General features: G+C 41.9%; 1 protein-coding gene across 1 annotated transcript in view; it reads left to right on the top strand.

The window, feature by feature from the left end:
* Nucleotides 1-15,532, top strand: part of LOC119414304 (disco-interacting protein 2 homolog C) — a 211,323-nt gene extending 195,791 nt beyond the window's left edge. The window contains exons 28-36 of the mRNA XM_037681399.1: nt 375-480; nt 573-741; nt 815-985; nt 8,167-8,228; nt 12,390-12,447; nt 12,559-12,633; nt 13,205-13,379; nt 14,263-14,386; nt 14,698-15,532. Coding sequence (XP_037537327.1) covers nt 375-480; nt 573-741; nt 815-985; nt 8,167-8,228; nt 12,390-12,447; nt 12,559-12,633; nt 13,205-13,379; nt 14,263-14,386; nt 14,698-14,950 — 1,193 coding nt within the window. The 3' untranslated portion in view covers nt 14,951-15,532. The remainder of the gene's footprint in view (nt 1-374; nt 481-572; nt 742-814; nt 986-8,166; nt 8,229-12,389; nt 12,448-12,558; nt 12,634-13,204; nt 13,380-14,262; nt 14,387-14,697) is intronic.
* Nucleotides 15,533-16,695: the final 1,163 nt, after the last annotated feature.

A 16,695-nucleotide genomic window follows, 5' to 3' on the forward strand; every position in this document is an offset into this window, starting at 1 on the left:
GAGAGGCTAACTAAAAGTTAAAAGTAGCAAAAGGCTAGCTAAATGTAGCTAAAATCTATATAGAAGCTAGAAGTAACGAGAGGCTAACTAAAAGCTAAAAGTAACAAAAGTCTTCACCTGAGTGTTTCAAAATACGAACATCTAACTAAGAGACTCCCACAAACCGAAGTTGTATTGTAAAAAACATTTCTGTGGTACCGTACCAGCTTTATTTACCAAAGTGGTCCAAACAAGCCTCACAGCGCCCGTCTCCCGAATGAGCTGAACGTTTCACAATACAAACAGCTAACAGTAACAAGGTCATCTCTGTGGTCAAACCAGACGTTTGTGTTTCTTGTGTGTTTCTTGTGTGGGGGTGTAGATGTCCCACTCAGCCACCAGTGCCTTCTGCCGCTCCATCAAGCTGCAGTGTGAGCTCTACCCGTCCAGAGAGGTGGCCATCTGCCTGGACCCGTACTGCGGCCTGGGCTTCGTCGTCTGGTGCCTTTGCAGGTCCGGCTGCTCGTTGTAGACAAATAATTCGAAACCAAACGATGTCGTCACGTTTCCCTCTCCGGCTCGTCTCCCTGCAGCGTGTACTCAGGCCACCAGTCCATCCTGATCCCTCCGTCCGAGCTGGAGGTGAACCCGGCTCTGTGGCTGTCGGCCGTCAGTCAGTACAAAGTCCGGGACACGTTCTGCTCCTACAGCGTCATGGAGCTCTGCACCAAAGGTCTGGGTCTGCAGACCGACGCCCTGAAGGTGAGGTCTGCTCAGTCCCGTTCAAACGCTTTGATTAAACTCTTTAACCTCCTCTGGTCCCGCCCCCCTCCAGGCTCGAGGACTGGACTTGTCCCGAGTGAGGACGTGTGTGGTGGTGGCTGAGGAGCGTCCCAGGATAGCCCTGACCCAGTCCTTCTCCAAGCTCTTCAAGGACCTGGGACTCCACCCTCGGGCCGTCAGCACCTCCTTCGGCTGCAGAGTCAACCTGGCCATCTGCCTGCAGGTCAGATATTTATGTTTATTTCTTGCTCTGCCTCATTTGGACCTTCAGCTGAACGTTTCAGCAGAATTTAGAGCTGAAACCGTTTCTGGTGTCGGCTGCTTGTTGTTTGATTTTTAAAGAAAACGTTTCACGACGCTTTAATTTTTGCTTCGTTGGCTCGATGCTGCTGGTGTTCAGTTTGAGTTCGTCGTTTGTTCATGAAGCACAAAATAAAATCGGTTCGTGGGAATTTGTCAAGAACAAACTCAAACCTGTTTGCGATCGTACAATAAAAACTTCATTTGTTTTCTGGATAAAATGGTTTTAAAGAAACAGCCGTTAAGTTTGATGTAAATTAGGATTTCTCTTTTTTTGGCTCCTTTGGTTTTAAAAATACCTGCATGAGTTTTTTATGGAAACAGAAGCTTTTCCTTTTTTCAGTGACGTCTGGCAGGTCAGCACCAACGGCTTCGGCTGAGACCGATTCATTTTCTCTGGGAAACTTAAAAAAAAACGTGAACGATGAAGGTTTTTACGCACGACCGTTAGCTGTGGATTTGATGAACGGAGGCTCAGCTCTGCTCGTTAGCTGAATGATTCACACGCTTTGTGAATGTTTGAAACATTTTCTGGTTTTGAAATGAAAGATAAACTCAACGTTCAGGCTCCATTCATCCATTTCAGCTCTAACTTTAAAAAATAAAATAAAATACCCAGGATTGCTTAGCAAGTAAAGTTTTGTAAAGAATAATCTAATTTGATTAAACTTATCGTGATGGATTTGAAGACTTAACTAGAGAAACTGCATTTCCTGCAAAAATGCAGTGTGGATGTTTATTGCTGAAGAACTTGCTAAAAAACAGCTGAAATGGAAGAACAAGCCTAAGTTAGCAGAAAAAAGCAGAAAGAACACACATTTGCAGAATTTGGTTTAAATATGCATTAATGAGCACAGAAAATAGTAAATTAGAAAAAAAAAAAGCTGAAAAGGCAGAAAGGAAGTGGAGAGAGCACAAGCGGGTCGAACTAGGCTGAAAAACAGAAATTTGCAAAAAACAAACAGCTGAATAGTAGCTTAAAAAAAAGCAGAAAGGAGCTTAAGTTACCAGAAGGAAATTGAGAGAGCACAATTGTGCCCAATTAGGCTGAAAGAAGTGGAAATTATCAGAGAAAAGCAGAAATTAGCAAAACAACAGCTGAATAGTAGCTAAAAAGCAGAAAGAAGCTTGAAATGCCAGAAAGGAAGTGGAGTGAGCACATTTTTGCTGAATTAGGCAGAAAAAAGTTTCAATGAGTGCTAAAAATGTGGAATAAGCTGAAAAAGCTAAAATTGGCACAAAAACAGCTAAATAGTAGCTGAAATAGCGGAAATAGTTTAAACTTACAGAAATAAAACAAGCTGAAATTAGCAGAAAGAAGTTAGAAGAAGCACAAAGAGTCTGAAATGAGCACAAAACAGCTGAAAAAAACGACTGAAATTAGCTGAATGTTTTTATTTTGCACCACAAGAACAAAATGAACGGAGCAGTAAAAAGTTGTAAACGGATGTGAAGGATGTAAAATGAGCTCAGTTCATTTTCTATGAGAAGAAAAGTGGCAGAAAAGGCTAAATGTTTCAACAAGCTAAAGTTGCACCAATACCAAAAGTAACACAATTCATTAACATGTAAAATATTTTGCTTAATTTAAACCCTTATTCAAGAGTTGGTTTAGATAAAAGTTAATTTTTACAAAAAGTAATCTACTAAAGAAGCAAGACTTTGTATATTTTGTCATTAGATAAGTTAAAATCACTGAATTGATCTGGAACTTCTCGGCACATTATGAGAACTACCGTGTAAAAGTTTTAATCCGAATAAAAGAAAAACACACGGAGGAACGCATGTTGAACCGGAGCGGCCCACTCTCTGTGTAGCATCTAAAGCCGGACTAACGTGTGGCCGGACGATCTTCATTCCAACTGCTCGCTTGTTTGCTCTGAGTTCATCATTTTGACTTTTCTTCCTCCCCCCTCTCTGTTTAATGCATTAACCCCACCCTCGTCTCTCATACATGATTTTTGTCTCCGTCCTCCCTCCTTCTTTATTCCTCTGCTCCACTTTTCGTTTTCCTCCTCCCTGCTGCTGTAGCCTCACAGGCTCGGAAAGCTTGTCGACCAGGTAGGGAAACTAAAGAACCCCTCATCCCCCAAACACACACACGACCCCCCACCTGTCTGCACCGTGCTCTCCGGCTGATGTTTCTGGGTGTTGAGCAGCAACAGCTCTGCAGGCTCAGCTGCTTTTCAACTCAAATCTACATAAAAAATGTGCACACCGTTTGAAATATCAGACTGCACTCACCCGGGTGTTTGTTGGGTGAACTCTCCTGCAGAAGCCTCCTCTCTCCTCGCCTCCTTAACGTTGTGAATGATTCTTTTGGAGGGAGGACGGGGGACGCCTGGAAGGAGACGTGCACGATGAAAAGCACCGATTCTTCTCACGGGGACGGCAGCTGAGCTCTTCAGCACTTTGTGTAACAATAAAACACTCCCAGTGAATGTGGCTCTAACACCTGCACTCTGCATAATGAGCTCGTTATGAAAGTTTGGTTATGGGGGGGGGGGGGGGGGGGGTACTAACAATTTAAATAAAATTTATTTAAAAAAAGTGAAAAATAAAACTGAAAGATTTCTGCAGCTACTGCCTGAAATTCTAACAACTTTCTTTTTCTCCATTGGGACTTTTATTTCGTAGCAATCTAACTCGAGAGTAATGGCTGCCAGTTCATTACGGTCACCATGGTAACCACACACACCTGCATCTCTCACTCCCTGACTGCACTCTTAATGAGACTAATAGAGGTCACTGTGTGAAAACTTTTAAGTTGTTTTGGAAAAAAGGTTCTGAGCTCAGATACAAGAAGTCCATGAAGTTTGGATGTGAGCGCACTGGAAGGACTGGAGAGAGGACCATAAAGACCAGTTTATACTCCACGAGGAGTGAGAAGTTGTCTCACTGACATGGCTGCAGGACAAAAATTGTTCTTTTATTCTCGCGTCCCCTGAGACACTATTGTTCACTTCCCCCTGACAGAACTAGTTTCTTTTTGGGGGAAGTGAACAAGTACCGTGTGATTGTCAGAACTTAGTAGGTGTTTATGTGGAAATCAATTCATCCGTCCGTCCATCCATCCATCCATCCATCCATCCATCCATCCGTCCATCCGTCATCTGCCGCTTGTTCCGAAGTCACGTCTCGGGGGCGGCAGCTGGTTAAGGGAGGTCCAGACGCCCCTTTCCACAGCCACTGCTTCCAGCTCTTCTGGGAAGACTCCAAGGTGTTCCCAGACCAACAAAAACATGTAGTCTTCCGGACATGCCCCAAGCACCTCCCCAAGGAGGCGCCCAGCGAGCATCCTTACCAGAGTTCATGACCGTAAGTGAGGGTAGGAACGTAGACTGACCAGTAAACAGAGAGCTTTGCTTTACAGCTCAGCTCCCTTTTCACCACAATGGACCGGCACTGAGTCCACAATACTGCACACGCTGCACCAGTCCGTCTGTTACCCTCACGCTCCATTCTTCACTCACTTGTGAACAAAACCCAGAGATACTTGAACTTCTCCACTTGAGGCAGAACCTCACCCTCGACCCAAAGAGAGCAGTCCACCCTTCTCCAACTGAGGACCATGGCCTCAGATCTGGAGGTGCCGACTCTCATCCCAGCCGCTTCACACTCTGATGTGAGAGCTGGAGATCACGGCACGATGACGCCAACAGGACCACATCATCTGCAAAGAGCAGAGATGGAACCAATAAAACTTTTAAAGAATATCAAATAACTCGTGGAAGGAGATGGCACTTTTTTCGAGCATGAAGAAACAGGCGGCTCTCTGTGGCCGTGCACCTCGGCTGTCTGTCTAAGAAGTGTCGGCCTCTACGTCATAAAGTCACAAAAGTTTTTCCTCAAACAACAGAAATATAAATTCTTCCTCCTCCATCAACTGAAAGCAAACGTCCATCTCTGCCAACCGTGCTGCTGCTGTGTTGTTCGCTTGTGACGTGGACACTGGTGGGAGGGGCTTACCAGGAGTTCTCCCCTGCAGTTCCTCTTTGAGTATAAAATGCCCACGTGATCCTCGTCTTCAGTCTTCTGAAGTATAATCATGCCCCAAGTCCCGTAGCAGTGAGAGACACTGGGTGAAAGACAGAAATATGAACATCTTTATAAATAAATTGTATAAAAAGGATGACGTTTGTGGAAATAAGAAGAGTCGGCAAGTTTGGAAAGCTCAACAGCTACAGTATGTGGCATCACTGAAGCGTAAGTTAAACATTTCATAGTATTTTTTTTTCTAAAATCATCCCTTAGACTGTAATTGTAAAAATCATTAGATGTCAAAAAGCCAGTTCAGACGTTTAAAGTTGATCTTTCTGTGGCCAGTTCAGCTGCTGAATGAGGCTTCTGCTGTGAAGTCTGAGCTGCAGAGGACTGGTTGGTCTGTTTCACTAAAATCCAGTAGTTTATGGGGAAATTCTTCAGTTTTTAGTCAACTTTGTCTACACTGTATGACATCCTGCTGCTGAAAGTCACATCACAAGAAGCCTGATCAAGCCCCACTTTAATCTCTTTTTCAAATTAAACAGCAGCATCATCTGTGATCCTGACCCAACTCTGTTTATCTTATAGATTATTACTGCACACTGTTTACGTCACTGAAGAGAAATTACTTAAATCAAATGATTACCGTATTTTCCGCCCTATAAGTCACAGCTTTTTTTGCATAATTTAATGCCCTGCGACTTATAAGCCGGAGCGACGTATTTATGGATTTTTTTTTTTCCATATTTATAAACCAATTTTTGGCTGATATGACCCGTTTTCATTCATTCTGACTGATTTTTTTTTTTTTTTTTACAGTACCACTTGATGGCAGCAGAGTAGTAGTAACAGTATGGCATGCCGTTGTATCATGTAATAGGTAAACGTGGCTATAATGACAAATTTAAAAAAGTTCAAGACAAAAAAAATGGTTTTTATTTATTATATTTTATAAAAAAAAATTTTCTTGAACTTTTTTGAACGTACCATGTTGTGGATGACTGAGAATCCTCACCTGCTTTTAATGACTCAATCGGCCTGCCATACACCCCATCTTCATTCTGCTCGCTGCTTGGAACCGTCAAACCAGCTGCACCGCCCCGACAAAATGCAGCTAATTTGACCATTAAAGTGCATTTGTTAAGCAAATGTTAACCTGAGACACACCTTTACTATAATTTCAAACAAACAATTGTTTAGGTGCTTTTCTTGTTAAATTTCGGAGAAACGAGCCGCGTTCCTCCTCCCTTTTTCTCGTCCTCTGCGCGTTCCCGGAGCACCGAGGCAGCGAAACTATTTTTGAAATTCAACTGATTTTATTTATTTATTTCGAACGACAATAAAAAGTAAAAACAAAGAAAGATAAAAAAAAAAAATAACAATCATGCCAATTGACATGCAAAAGGAGCAGGTAGAAGATAACAATCTTATGATTTCCTGCCCCTGTCATACACATCAATATACAATTAGTCTCCCCGCACCAAATAACCCTTATAATACTCCCACATTAAATGATGCTTAAACCTCACATTCTCATCGTTGAATGGACAATTATTTACACATTATTAATATCAGCAATAACATTTTTGGTCTTTGAAACTCCCATCCTATACAACATGTTTTTCAATAAGCTCATTTTTAAGCTGGCTTATATTTGTACTTTGTTTGAGCTCATCATTTAAATCATTCCGTAGATCTACTCCACACAGCGATACATAAAAACTCTTTTTGGTTGTTCTGCTACTTTTAAATTTTCCGTTTTGCTTATAACCCCCCTCTGTCACAAAACATTTTTTGAATATTGTGTGGAAGTAAAAGTGCATTTATTAAGCAAATGTTAGACTGAGACACACATTTACTATAATTTTGAGCAAACAAATAATTGTCTTCAAGTGTTAATCTTGTTAAATTCTTGTTAAAGTCCTCCCGTGCACGCTCCAGCGGCCATCATTTGTCAGCCCATCCATTTTTGGCACAACACCGGCCCACATTTCGGATTGTCGGCGGTGACACATAATAGATGCGACGTATTTAAGTATTTTTCCACTTTATTAGACAAATGTGGACTGATGCAACTAATAGTGTGAAGTGACGTGTACGGCGGAAAATAAGGTAATTAAGGGGCAAAGCTTTTTTTTCCACCTCGCATCTCGTAAGGACCAACTAGAAACCGTCTGCTATGGTGAGACTTCAAAGCCGCCACCTCATGATTTTAATGAACTACACCATCTTAGCATAAGCTGCTTTAATAAAACCGTTGACGTAGAGTTGAGGTTCTCAAAGTCCGGGTCGGTGTCGTGAAACACCAAGAGGTGCTGAAGAAATCTACAGAAACCCAAGTGACTTTAAAAAATAATTGCCAAGAGCACATTTGGTCTCGACTGTTCCAAAGAAATCATAACGATGACGTGAAGTTTGACGCGGCTCTCGCTTAAAGGTCTTATTAGCAGTGTGTGTGTGTGTGTGTGTGTGTGTGTGTGTGTGTGTGTGTGTGTGTGTGTGTGTGTGTGTGTGTGTGTGTGTGTGCGTGCGTGCGCACGTCAGCAGCAGTCAGGAGTCTCTCTGGGTTTTATGTTGTGAGTCGAAGGCAGAAAAGTTTGGGAACGGTAACGTTAATGTTTTTTTTGGTGACATCTTCCTTCAAAGATTGATTTTCCTGCATATTAATTAAAAAAAAAACTAATTTTTAAACTGATGGCTGCAGCCTGCAATCACGTCGTACAGATGTTTGTCACCAGTACTGGGCAGGATGGTGGAGTTGGGAGCCTCACTTTATTTCTTTGTTTGGATTTTCCTTCATAACTTTCAGTCATTCCAGCTGCAGATTAAAGAAATAGTCATTTCATCTCTTTGGAGGTGCTCACTCATGTTTCCTTGTTGCTTTTTGTTTGCACTCCAAACATTTTAGCTTAAAAAAAAAAAAAGATTAGGTTATTTTTGTGATTTCCATCCAGTCACCCTTTTGATCTTCTGAATCCTGCAAATATTCCCAGTTTCTCTTCCTTTCTGTGGGGTGAAAGCTTGAGCACGAGCGTCACCGCTGCAGCCTGGTGGGTGTGGAGGTTGTTGTTGTTTGTCCAGCAGGTTGTTGTATTTGTGACGTTGTCGTTTTCTTCTCAGGGCACGTCCGGACCCGACCCCACGACTGTGTTTGTTGATATGAGGGCGCTTCGACATGACAGGTGAGTTCACTCCCAGCTTCCTGCCTGGAATCTGATGCATGCAGATAAAATACTGCGCAGAAACAAACAGTCCTGGATTATCCAGGAGTTATTAATCTGAATGATTAGCAGAGAAAATCCCTGCTTGTAGCTTTACAGCTTTCACTACAAATGTCACCAATTTACATACCGTAATGTCCGGACTACAAGCCGCTACTTTTTCACAGGCTTTGAACCTCGCAATTTATACAACGCTGCGGCTAATTGATGTTTTGTTTTAATTTTGTGACGGGCTAACGAGCTTCCTGCTGCCAAAATATTTAGCCTCGTCACACCCGGGCGCTCGCATAGCTGCCCAGTACACGCCTGTCTTGGGAGGGTGGGTCCTCGTGACTCATAGAGACTACCTATATAAATAAAGGTTAAAAAAAATAAAAATAAAACCAATGAAATTACCGAACAGGTCACAGTGGACCAATGAAACTTCAAAGTACAGTAGTAGTACAGTAGTAGTACAATAGTCCCATGTTTATTGCGGGGGATCCGTACCCTGAAACTCTGTAATAAGTGAAAAACCTTGAAATAGGAATAGTAGTACAAGTAGTAAGTAGTAGTTTATTTTAATATATATATATATATATATATATATTTCTTTTTAAGACGTTTTAAACCCTTCCCACACTCTTGCAATATCCTAAACAATGTTTCTAAACTCTCTAAAAGAGCATAGATTATCATGATTTCAACTCCCTGCCTCCGTGCTCTTTGCCACCTGCTCTTGGCCACGCCCACTTCTCCGCTCTGCACGGAGAACAGCTGATCAGCTGCAGCAGGAAGCTTTATCCTGCAGTGTGGGCTAAATTAAAATAATTAATCCATGCAGCTCATCCACCAATCAGCCAGATGTGCATCATATCCAATCTTATTTTGAAAAACCGCGATGGAGCGAGTCCGCGATAAACAAACTGCGAGGGATAACTGTACCGTAAATCAAACGCACTCGCACTAAATTCTTCAGATCAGTTATTTTGTGCTTTATGCACCCTCATCATCTAAAACACACAAATAAACGATGCAGCTTTCCAGTTAAAGGCTGTTGAATAAGGAAATGGAGCTGCTGCACGTAAGCTTGGTATAAATAATCATTTATTTTTTAACCAGCCATGTTACTTACAGGAACTGCTCGGATAAAACATTTACTGTACGTATTTGTGTGTTACTGGTACATATTTAATTAAAAGTTAAAAATAATCTTCCTGTTACAACGTGGACACCCACAGCTTATACAACAGCGCGGCCTATCTATGTACAAAATTGTTTTTAATTTAGTGGGCACGGCTTGTATTCAGCTCAATACTTTAAAATTTACGGGAACTTCAACATTTTTATTCAAATTTGTAGAAATATTCAAAGTCCCAGAAAAGCCAACTGTAACACCAACAAGTTATTTTCCCATATTCAACTCCTAAACTCTTTTCCAGACGCATCCTGCTCAAGATTTCTTACTTTTTATTGGTTTGAATGTTCAGGACACGGCAAACCCTAAAAGTTAGACCAGTCTTTACAGACGACTGGACGTGGCAGCGCTGCAACATTTCAACCAGAACCTTCCGGTCCGAACTGAGAGATCTCAGACGAGAAGCGAATCGTTTCCATCCATTGTTCAACTCTTAGGGCGTGAGATGCTCAGTAGCTGCCTCGTGTTGCTCGTGCGGAGTATCGTTTGTGCTTTTCTTAAGAAATCATCTGCACATATCTACAAGACGGAGCAAGTTTGACCGAGTTTCTGACATCGTTTTAAGGTCCAGTTATTCTGAGCTGATGCACGGATCAACTGAACAGTGATGCAGAACCCAGGAAGTAATCAGGTCTTTGGGGATTTCAGTTTTTATTTTAATTTATTCTTTTTGACGGAAAGCGCCAAACGTCTTCAAAGTTCAGTGGAAGTTCTGAACAAAACGTGGGTTAAAGAACAAAAAAAACCTTTAAGACGTTCAGAAAGTCTGTCTGCTTTGAAGCACGGGGCGACAGATTGTTTCTACCAAAGCTTTAGATTTACACAATTTACTCGTATCAATATAAAACCGCGGTCAAAGTTTGGATTTCAGAATTTTCGTAAAAAAAAATTTAACTGGCTCTTGTTCAGTGGTGGAGTTATGGGAGAACTGTTTGTAAGAATCTTTTCAGAATTATAACAAACTTTTTTTGTTTTTCACCACTCGAGCAGATTTATTGGTTGTAAATCTAACAAAGAATCTTAAAATTGGTTGTTGCTTTTTTAATCAGTGTATGAAGTGTTTTTCCTCCGAGGCAGTTCTTCTTCTCTGCAGTAAAATGTTGAACAGGAAGTTTGAGGCTGTGAGGATCTTATTTGACGCGTTAGCTGTCACCCTCTCGGCTCTGAAAATATTTCCCAACAGACTTGAAGCTCCACGTTTTCATTCAGAATGCATCACAGATGGAAACTTTCTTTAAAAGTCTTAATGAAAATGATTTGATGACTTCAGGCGGTGAAACGCCGTCACTTTCTAAATCGACGCAGATGCGAACAGGCCAGACACAAAGATGTTCTCAGATGTGACGGGCGATGGCTGCGAGGGGAAACTGAAGATTTCCTGCTCTGACACGACTGATCCAACCACTTCTGGTGCTTTTTGCTCTCTGTGGTCAAAAACGGCTGCAATTGATCCCCAAATTCACGAGTTATTTCATGCTAAATTAAATTCTAGTCCATTAAAAAAATGAGTAATATTCTGATGTTTTGTTCCCAGAAGCAGTTTTTAGATTGAGACAGAACAGTTTGACAATTTGCTTCAAAAAGAAACAAAAAAATCCCAAAAGGTTTCAGGTAGTCCCTCGCTACATCGCGGTTTTTCAAAATAAGATTGGACATGACACACAATTGGCTGATTGATGGATAAGCTGCATGATCTGCATGGAATTTTTATTTAAAATACATTATTTTGCACCTGCTGCAGCTTTGTGCAACCCACGCTGCAGAATAAACTTCATTGCACCTGTGCAGAGCGGAGAAATGGGCGTGTCCAAGAGCGCTTGCAGGTGGCAAAGAGCATATATATATATATATATAATAATTTATTAGGGGTGCACCGATTGCCGTTTTCTGGCCGATACCGATTTTGTTTTAAAGCGACTCTGTCAGGTGTTAAAGTCACAATGCACCTTCAATTTTCTATTATTTTATTGAAAAACAAACCTTTGAACAATATCCTAGAAACAATACAAACTTGTTTTAACTGGCCGTGAGGTAGTGCTCTGAAATATAAATCAAGTTCAGACAATTGTTAAAACTAAAAAAAATTGGTAAAATCAGTTTCTCGTGCAAGTATCAGTCGATTTCCACAAATTAAGGAAATTGGGCTGAAAAATCGGTGCGCTCCTAATATATATAATAAAAATAAACTACTACTTGTACTACTCCTCCATCCTCGTGTTTTTCCACTTATTGCGGGTCTTCGGTGTACGGATCCCTAACGATAAACGAGGGACTACTCTAGTTTTTGTTCCTCGTTGCAAAGTGAAGATTGAAAATACGCTCCGTCCGTCTGTCCTTCCTGAGTGTGACAACTTGAAAAATAAGTAAAGACTTCCATCTGTGTCGAAACATGCAGGTGTAAAAAAAAAAAAGGTGCCTTTTAAAAATTGGGTTGCCATGTCAAAATCCAAGATGGCTGCTGCCATAAATACCCGTCCGCCCTGTGAGCTGAATAACTTGAAAAACGGACATTGTGGTGTGGCTGCATCTACACATAAGAAGTCGTCATCAAAAATTAGACTGATCACAAAAAACAAACCTCTCTTCTTCTCCACGGTGTAACTCCTCCCCTCTTAAATATGTTGCACCAAAAACATTTAGGTTTACTTCATTCTCTGTTCAGTTCCAGCAAAACTCCAAACATTCACCATTTAATCCCTCAGCTGCAGGGACGTTAACGTACTGCTAGAAAATGCTTTAAGTTAGTCAGATTCCTTCACTTTTAAAGCTTTTATTATCTTGATTAAAACTCACTAGTGGGTACTGGAAGTGACTGATTAGTAATTAAATTATTTTCACTCCAGCAGCCTGTTTTCTAAAATCACCTCCATCTTTCTACAGAAACATGAGCTGCGGTGCACAAACTGCGTCAGGGTGGTGTTTTTAATGTTAACCTTTCTGTTCAGGGTCAGACTCGTAGAGAGGGGGTCCCCGCACAGTTTGTCTCTCATGGAGTCTGGGAAGGTGAGTTTTTCTTCAAAACTTCCTTTAAGTCATCGTTTCAGTAAAGACAATAAAAAGGTTGCTGGTGCTCGGGTTCGTTTCTCTAACTGGTTTTATCCCCGCTGGGAGCAGATCCTGCCTGGGGTCAGAATCATCATCGCCAACCCAGAGACCAAAGGACCGATGGGGGAGTCGCACCTGGGAGAGGTCTGTCAGCAAAACACTTTGGTTTGGTTCAAACAGAACGGACTGAGCTGCAGCTGTCGGAGACCGTCAGGAAAAAGAGACATTTTCCAAATCGATCTCACCGATTGTGTTAATGTGTCTCTCCTGAGCAGAATGTAAAACTGTCCTTTTCTTGTATTCTAGCCCACTGTGCACCCACCCCCACATCTGTAATTTAATCTACTGGAGTACACATTTAAACCAATCGTGATGTTATTTTACACCTGTATGTTCAGGGTTTTATAGCCTCCGATGTTTTCTGTCACATCATCTTTGGAACCATTTCAAAAGCTAAACTGGCTCTTTTGAACATAATGGAAGTGAAAAGGCTGTGAGCAACAAATTTAAGAACTTCAGTCGTTTCCAGACATCTGAAGTTCAACTGAAGCAACCGCCTGTTTATCAGACGTCTAATTCCGTCACTGTCTGGACTAAATAGGTTTTTGGACTCTTTGACTTCATGCTTTATTTTGAACATCTTGACTGAGGATGAACCAGTCTCTGTTGGTGCAGAGGACTGAATCAGGAGGTCACTGATCTTTTACATTTGCAGATCTGGGTGCACAGCAGCCACAACGCCAGCGGTTACTTCACCGTCTATGGGGACGAGATGCTTCAGTCGGACCATTTCAGCTCCAGACTCAGTTTTGGGGACACGCAGACTGTTTGGGCTCGAACCGGGTACCTGGGCTTCCTCCGCAGGACCGAGCTCACAGACGCCAGCGGAGGTGAGGGAGACTCTTTTCATGGAGCTGAGGGCTGGGCTCATCCATCTTCAGGGTAGGCCTGTCACGATAACAAATTTTGCCGGGCAATTAATTGTGTCAGAAATTATTGCGATAAACGATAATATTGTTTAAAATGTGACAATAATTAGTAATTATTGTCAAACTTAATAAGAAATGTTTAATTTGTTTTGAGTGTAGTACCTTTTTTGTCCACCGGATGGATAGTGAGGGAGCGAGCAGCTAGTCTCTTTAAGAAAAATGGGAGGGAGGCCCCTTGACGTGACACGGGCTGTCTCTCGTTCCTGTTTTTCAGTTCTCAAAATGGCGGACGCTCGGTGTGGTTTGAGCTCTTTAGCATAACATTTTTCACACAAAGCTTTTAATAAAAAGTTCAGTAAACAAGTTCTCAACTTCTTTTTACACGAAGGCACGAGTTTCAACTGAATTTTGGAGCGTCGACCTGTTAGCTTCTCAGCTTAGCTGCTTTTAACGAACCAAAAACGTGATTTTGGACAGTTAAAATAGATTTTAAAGAGAAAGAGAGGGGTCAGTAAAGGGCACCGGAGTTGAGCCTTTTGTCATCCAGTGTCTTCAGGAGAAAGAGAGAGACACGATAAAGCCGATAAATAAAAATGAGATCTATAATTTTCATTTATCGTGCGATTAATTTATCGCGACAGGCCTACTTCAGGGTTGAGGTTAGGAGCTGCCAAGGCTCGACAGATTCCTTGATTACTGGCAGACGTTTGGAACGCCTTGGCTGGTCGATTCATGTGTCGAATCGTCATCCTCCGACTGTAGAAAACACGTGGGGTTAAAGGAATTTGATGTTGATTTATTGATCCTCAGAGAAAAGACAAAGTGCTGTGTATGTTCTCTGCAGAGCGCCACGATGCTCTGTATGTGGTGGGCGCTCTGGAGGAAGCCATGGAGCTGAGGGGGATGAGGTACCACCCCATCGACATCGAGACCTCCGTCATCAGGACGCACAAGAGCATCACGGAGTGGTGAGGAGCGAGAACAGGACTTAAAGAAACGTGCAAAGATCAGCTGGACTGTGTCGCTGGGGAGAGCGAGGTCTGGGTTTCTCTCCTGGATCTGTTGCCTCCACGCAAGTGGTAGAAGATGGAGATTATGTGCCCATCTGAATTCTTCTGCTCACTTAAACATTTGGTGTTTCATTACAAATACCACCCAGTTAACAATCTGATCCAGATGTAAACGCCCCTTTAGATGTTAAACCTGAATGTTTTTTACCCAGTGGCTCCTGAGGAGTCCTGTAGACATCAGCCATAATTAAAATGTTCTCGTGTTGCAGCGCCGTGTTCACGTGGACCAACCTGCTGGTGGTCGTGGTGGAACTGGACGGATCCGAGCAGGAGGCCCTGGATCTGGTCCCCCTGGTGACCAACGTGGTGCTGGAGGAGCACTACCTGATCGTCGGCGTGGTGGTCGTGGTCGACATCGGCGTCATCCCCATCAACTCCCGCGGCGAGAAGCAGCGCATGCACTTACGCGACGGCTTCCTGGCCGACCAGCTGGACCCCATTTATGTGGCCTACAACATGTAGCGCCCCCTGGAGGACAAGAGGAGACGTGAGGAAAACTGAAGTCCAGAGCTCAAAAGGCACAGGAGGCAGCGGAGCACCTTACGTGCCCTGGGTTTCGTCTTTCAGGCAGACCTTATTCCCACCATAACTGTTTTTGTTGAGGTCTGTCGGGACGAGAAGTCAGTTTATTTCAGGGCACAAACGGCGACTTAAGAACTGTTAACGTAGCAAAGATTCTGGCTTTTACACATTTAAATCTTTTTTTTTTTTAACATCCCTAAAGAGATTTAGAATATTTTTGTGTTTTTACAACGTCAGCCATCAAACAGTGTGGGATATGTTTTGATACGAGGGACTGGGGGGTGTAGGGGAAGCAAATCGTAGCTGATCCTGTTTTACGATGCGGTACGTTCATTTTATTAGCTTCGCTTTAATCTGTTTTCTAAAGTGGCTGTTTCAGCAGGGAATCACTCCCGCTTTATTTTTCATAAAACTCGCATCATGTAAGTATGTACAAACAGAAACCGATTTAATTTATTTTGTTTCTCTTATAGAAGGTTTATGAAGAGATGTTCTTGAAATATTTGCTTAAGAATAAGAAGAGCATCGTGTTATCTTGAGAGAAGCATATCTGCGTCACGCAGATTATAAAAAATAGATATATACGGTGGTTTTTATCAAAAGGATCAAAAGTGGTTGGAAGCAAGTTCAGCTCGTCTGCTCACGTGTGACACTTTATGAGTTTTTTCCAGTTTCCAAATGAAAAGTTCCGATCAAAAAGACTTCTCAGCTGTTTTAAACCCTAAATAATCTGTTGAATTACAGACTTTCCAGGTGATAAAACAGAACGTTTGTTCAAATTTTAAACCCAATTTAAACATTTTTCAATCGTTATTGCACTGTCATAAACTACAAAACAAACTTTTTTTTTTTTTTTACTGATAAAGGGAAAAATCAAGTAGGGTGTCATCTGTTGCAGGACTTTTCTGCCCTCTGGTGGTAGCAGGCGGTATTACAGCCATTCAAGTCTGAAACGGAACTTTTCAGTTTGGAGGAAACTTTTAAAAGTAATTAAAGGTCTTGCGTCTCTTACCTTGACTGGATTTAAACTCCTGCCTTCAGACGGGACGGGACTTGTCTTCACGCCTCGGGCTCAGAGATGGTGCCGCTGCAAACTGTAAATAATCAGAGCGATGAGTCCATATTTTTTCAAGGCTCACAGCGACGTCAGGAACGATAGTGTTTTTATCAGAGACCCTTTAAGAGCTGCAGAGAATGTTCTGGTTTCAACCCGTGAAGATTCTGTTGTTTGTTTTTTTAATAAAAGCACTTTCTCTACTGTTTTTCTTTAAAGCAAAGTGTATGTTCAGTTTTTTTTTTAAGTTTGAAAAATGTGTTGACATGTCTTTCATTTAAATAAACGTTTTGACAATACGTACGTTTGTCTTAACTTACTGAACAAGGTGATTTTAATGTACATTTTACTGTTGTACTATAGGAGTTTTAACAAAGGAAGGCATATCGCCTGCAGTCTTTCAAGCAGGAGTTGTAAACCGTGATCAGTTTCAGATTTAAATCCAAAGATCCCATTCTGAGGATTTAGTTAAAATCCATCCAGTGGTTTGTGACATTTTTTAATAAAACACTTAGCAAAAACATTATCACGTCATCACCCACTGTCACATTTTCAAATATCTGGCGTCTGTACTCATCCCTTTAGTTGGCAGCTCAGAACACCACATACAGAACACCATGGACTTTGTGGA

The sequence above is a fragment of the Nematolebias whitei genome, chromosome 9 (assembly GCF_014905685.2).
Source record: "Nematolebias whitei isolate Nwh7 chromosome 9, NemWhi1, whole genome shotgun sequence".
Classification (NCBI taxonomy): Eukaryota; Metazoa; Chordata; class Actinopteri; order Cyprinodontiformes; family Rivulidae; genus Nematolebias; species Nematolebias whitei.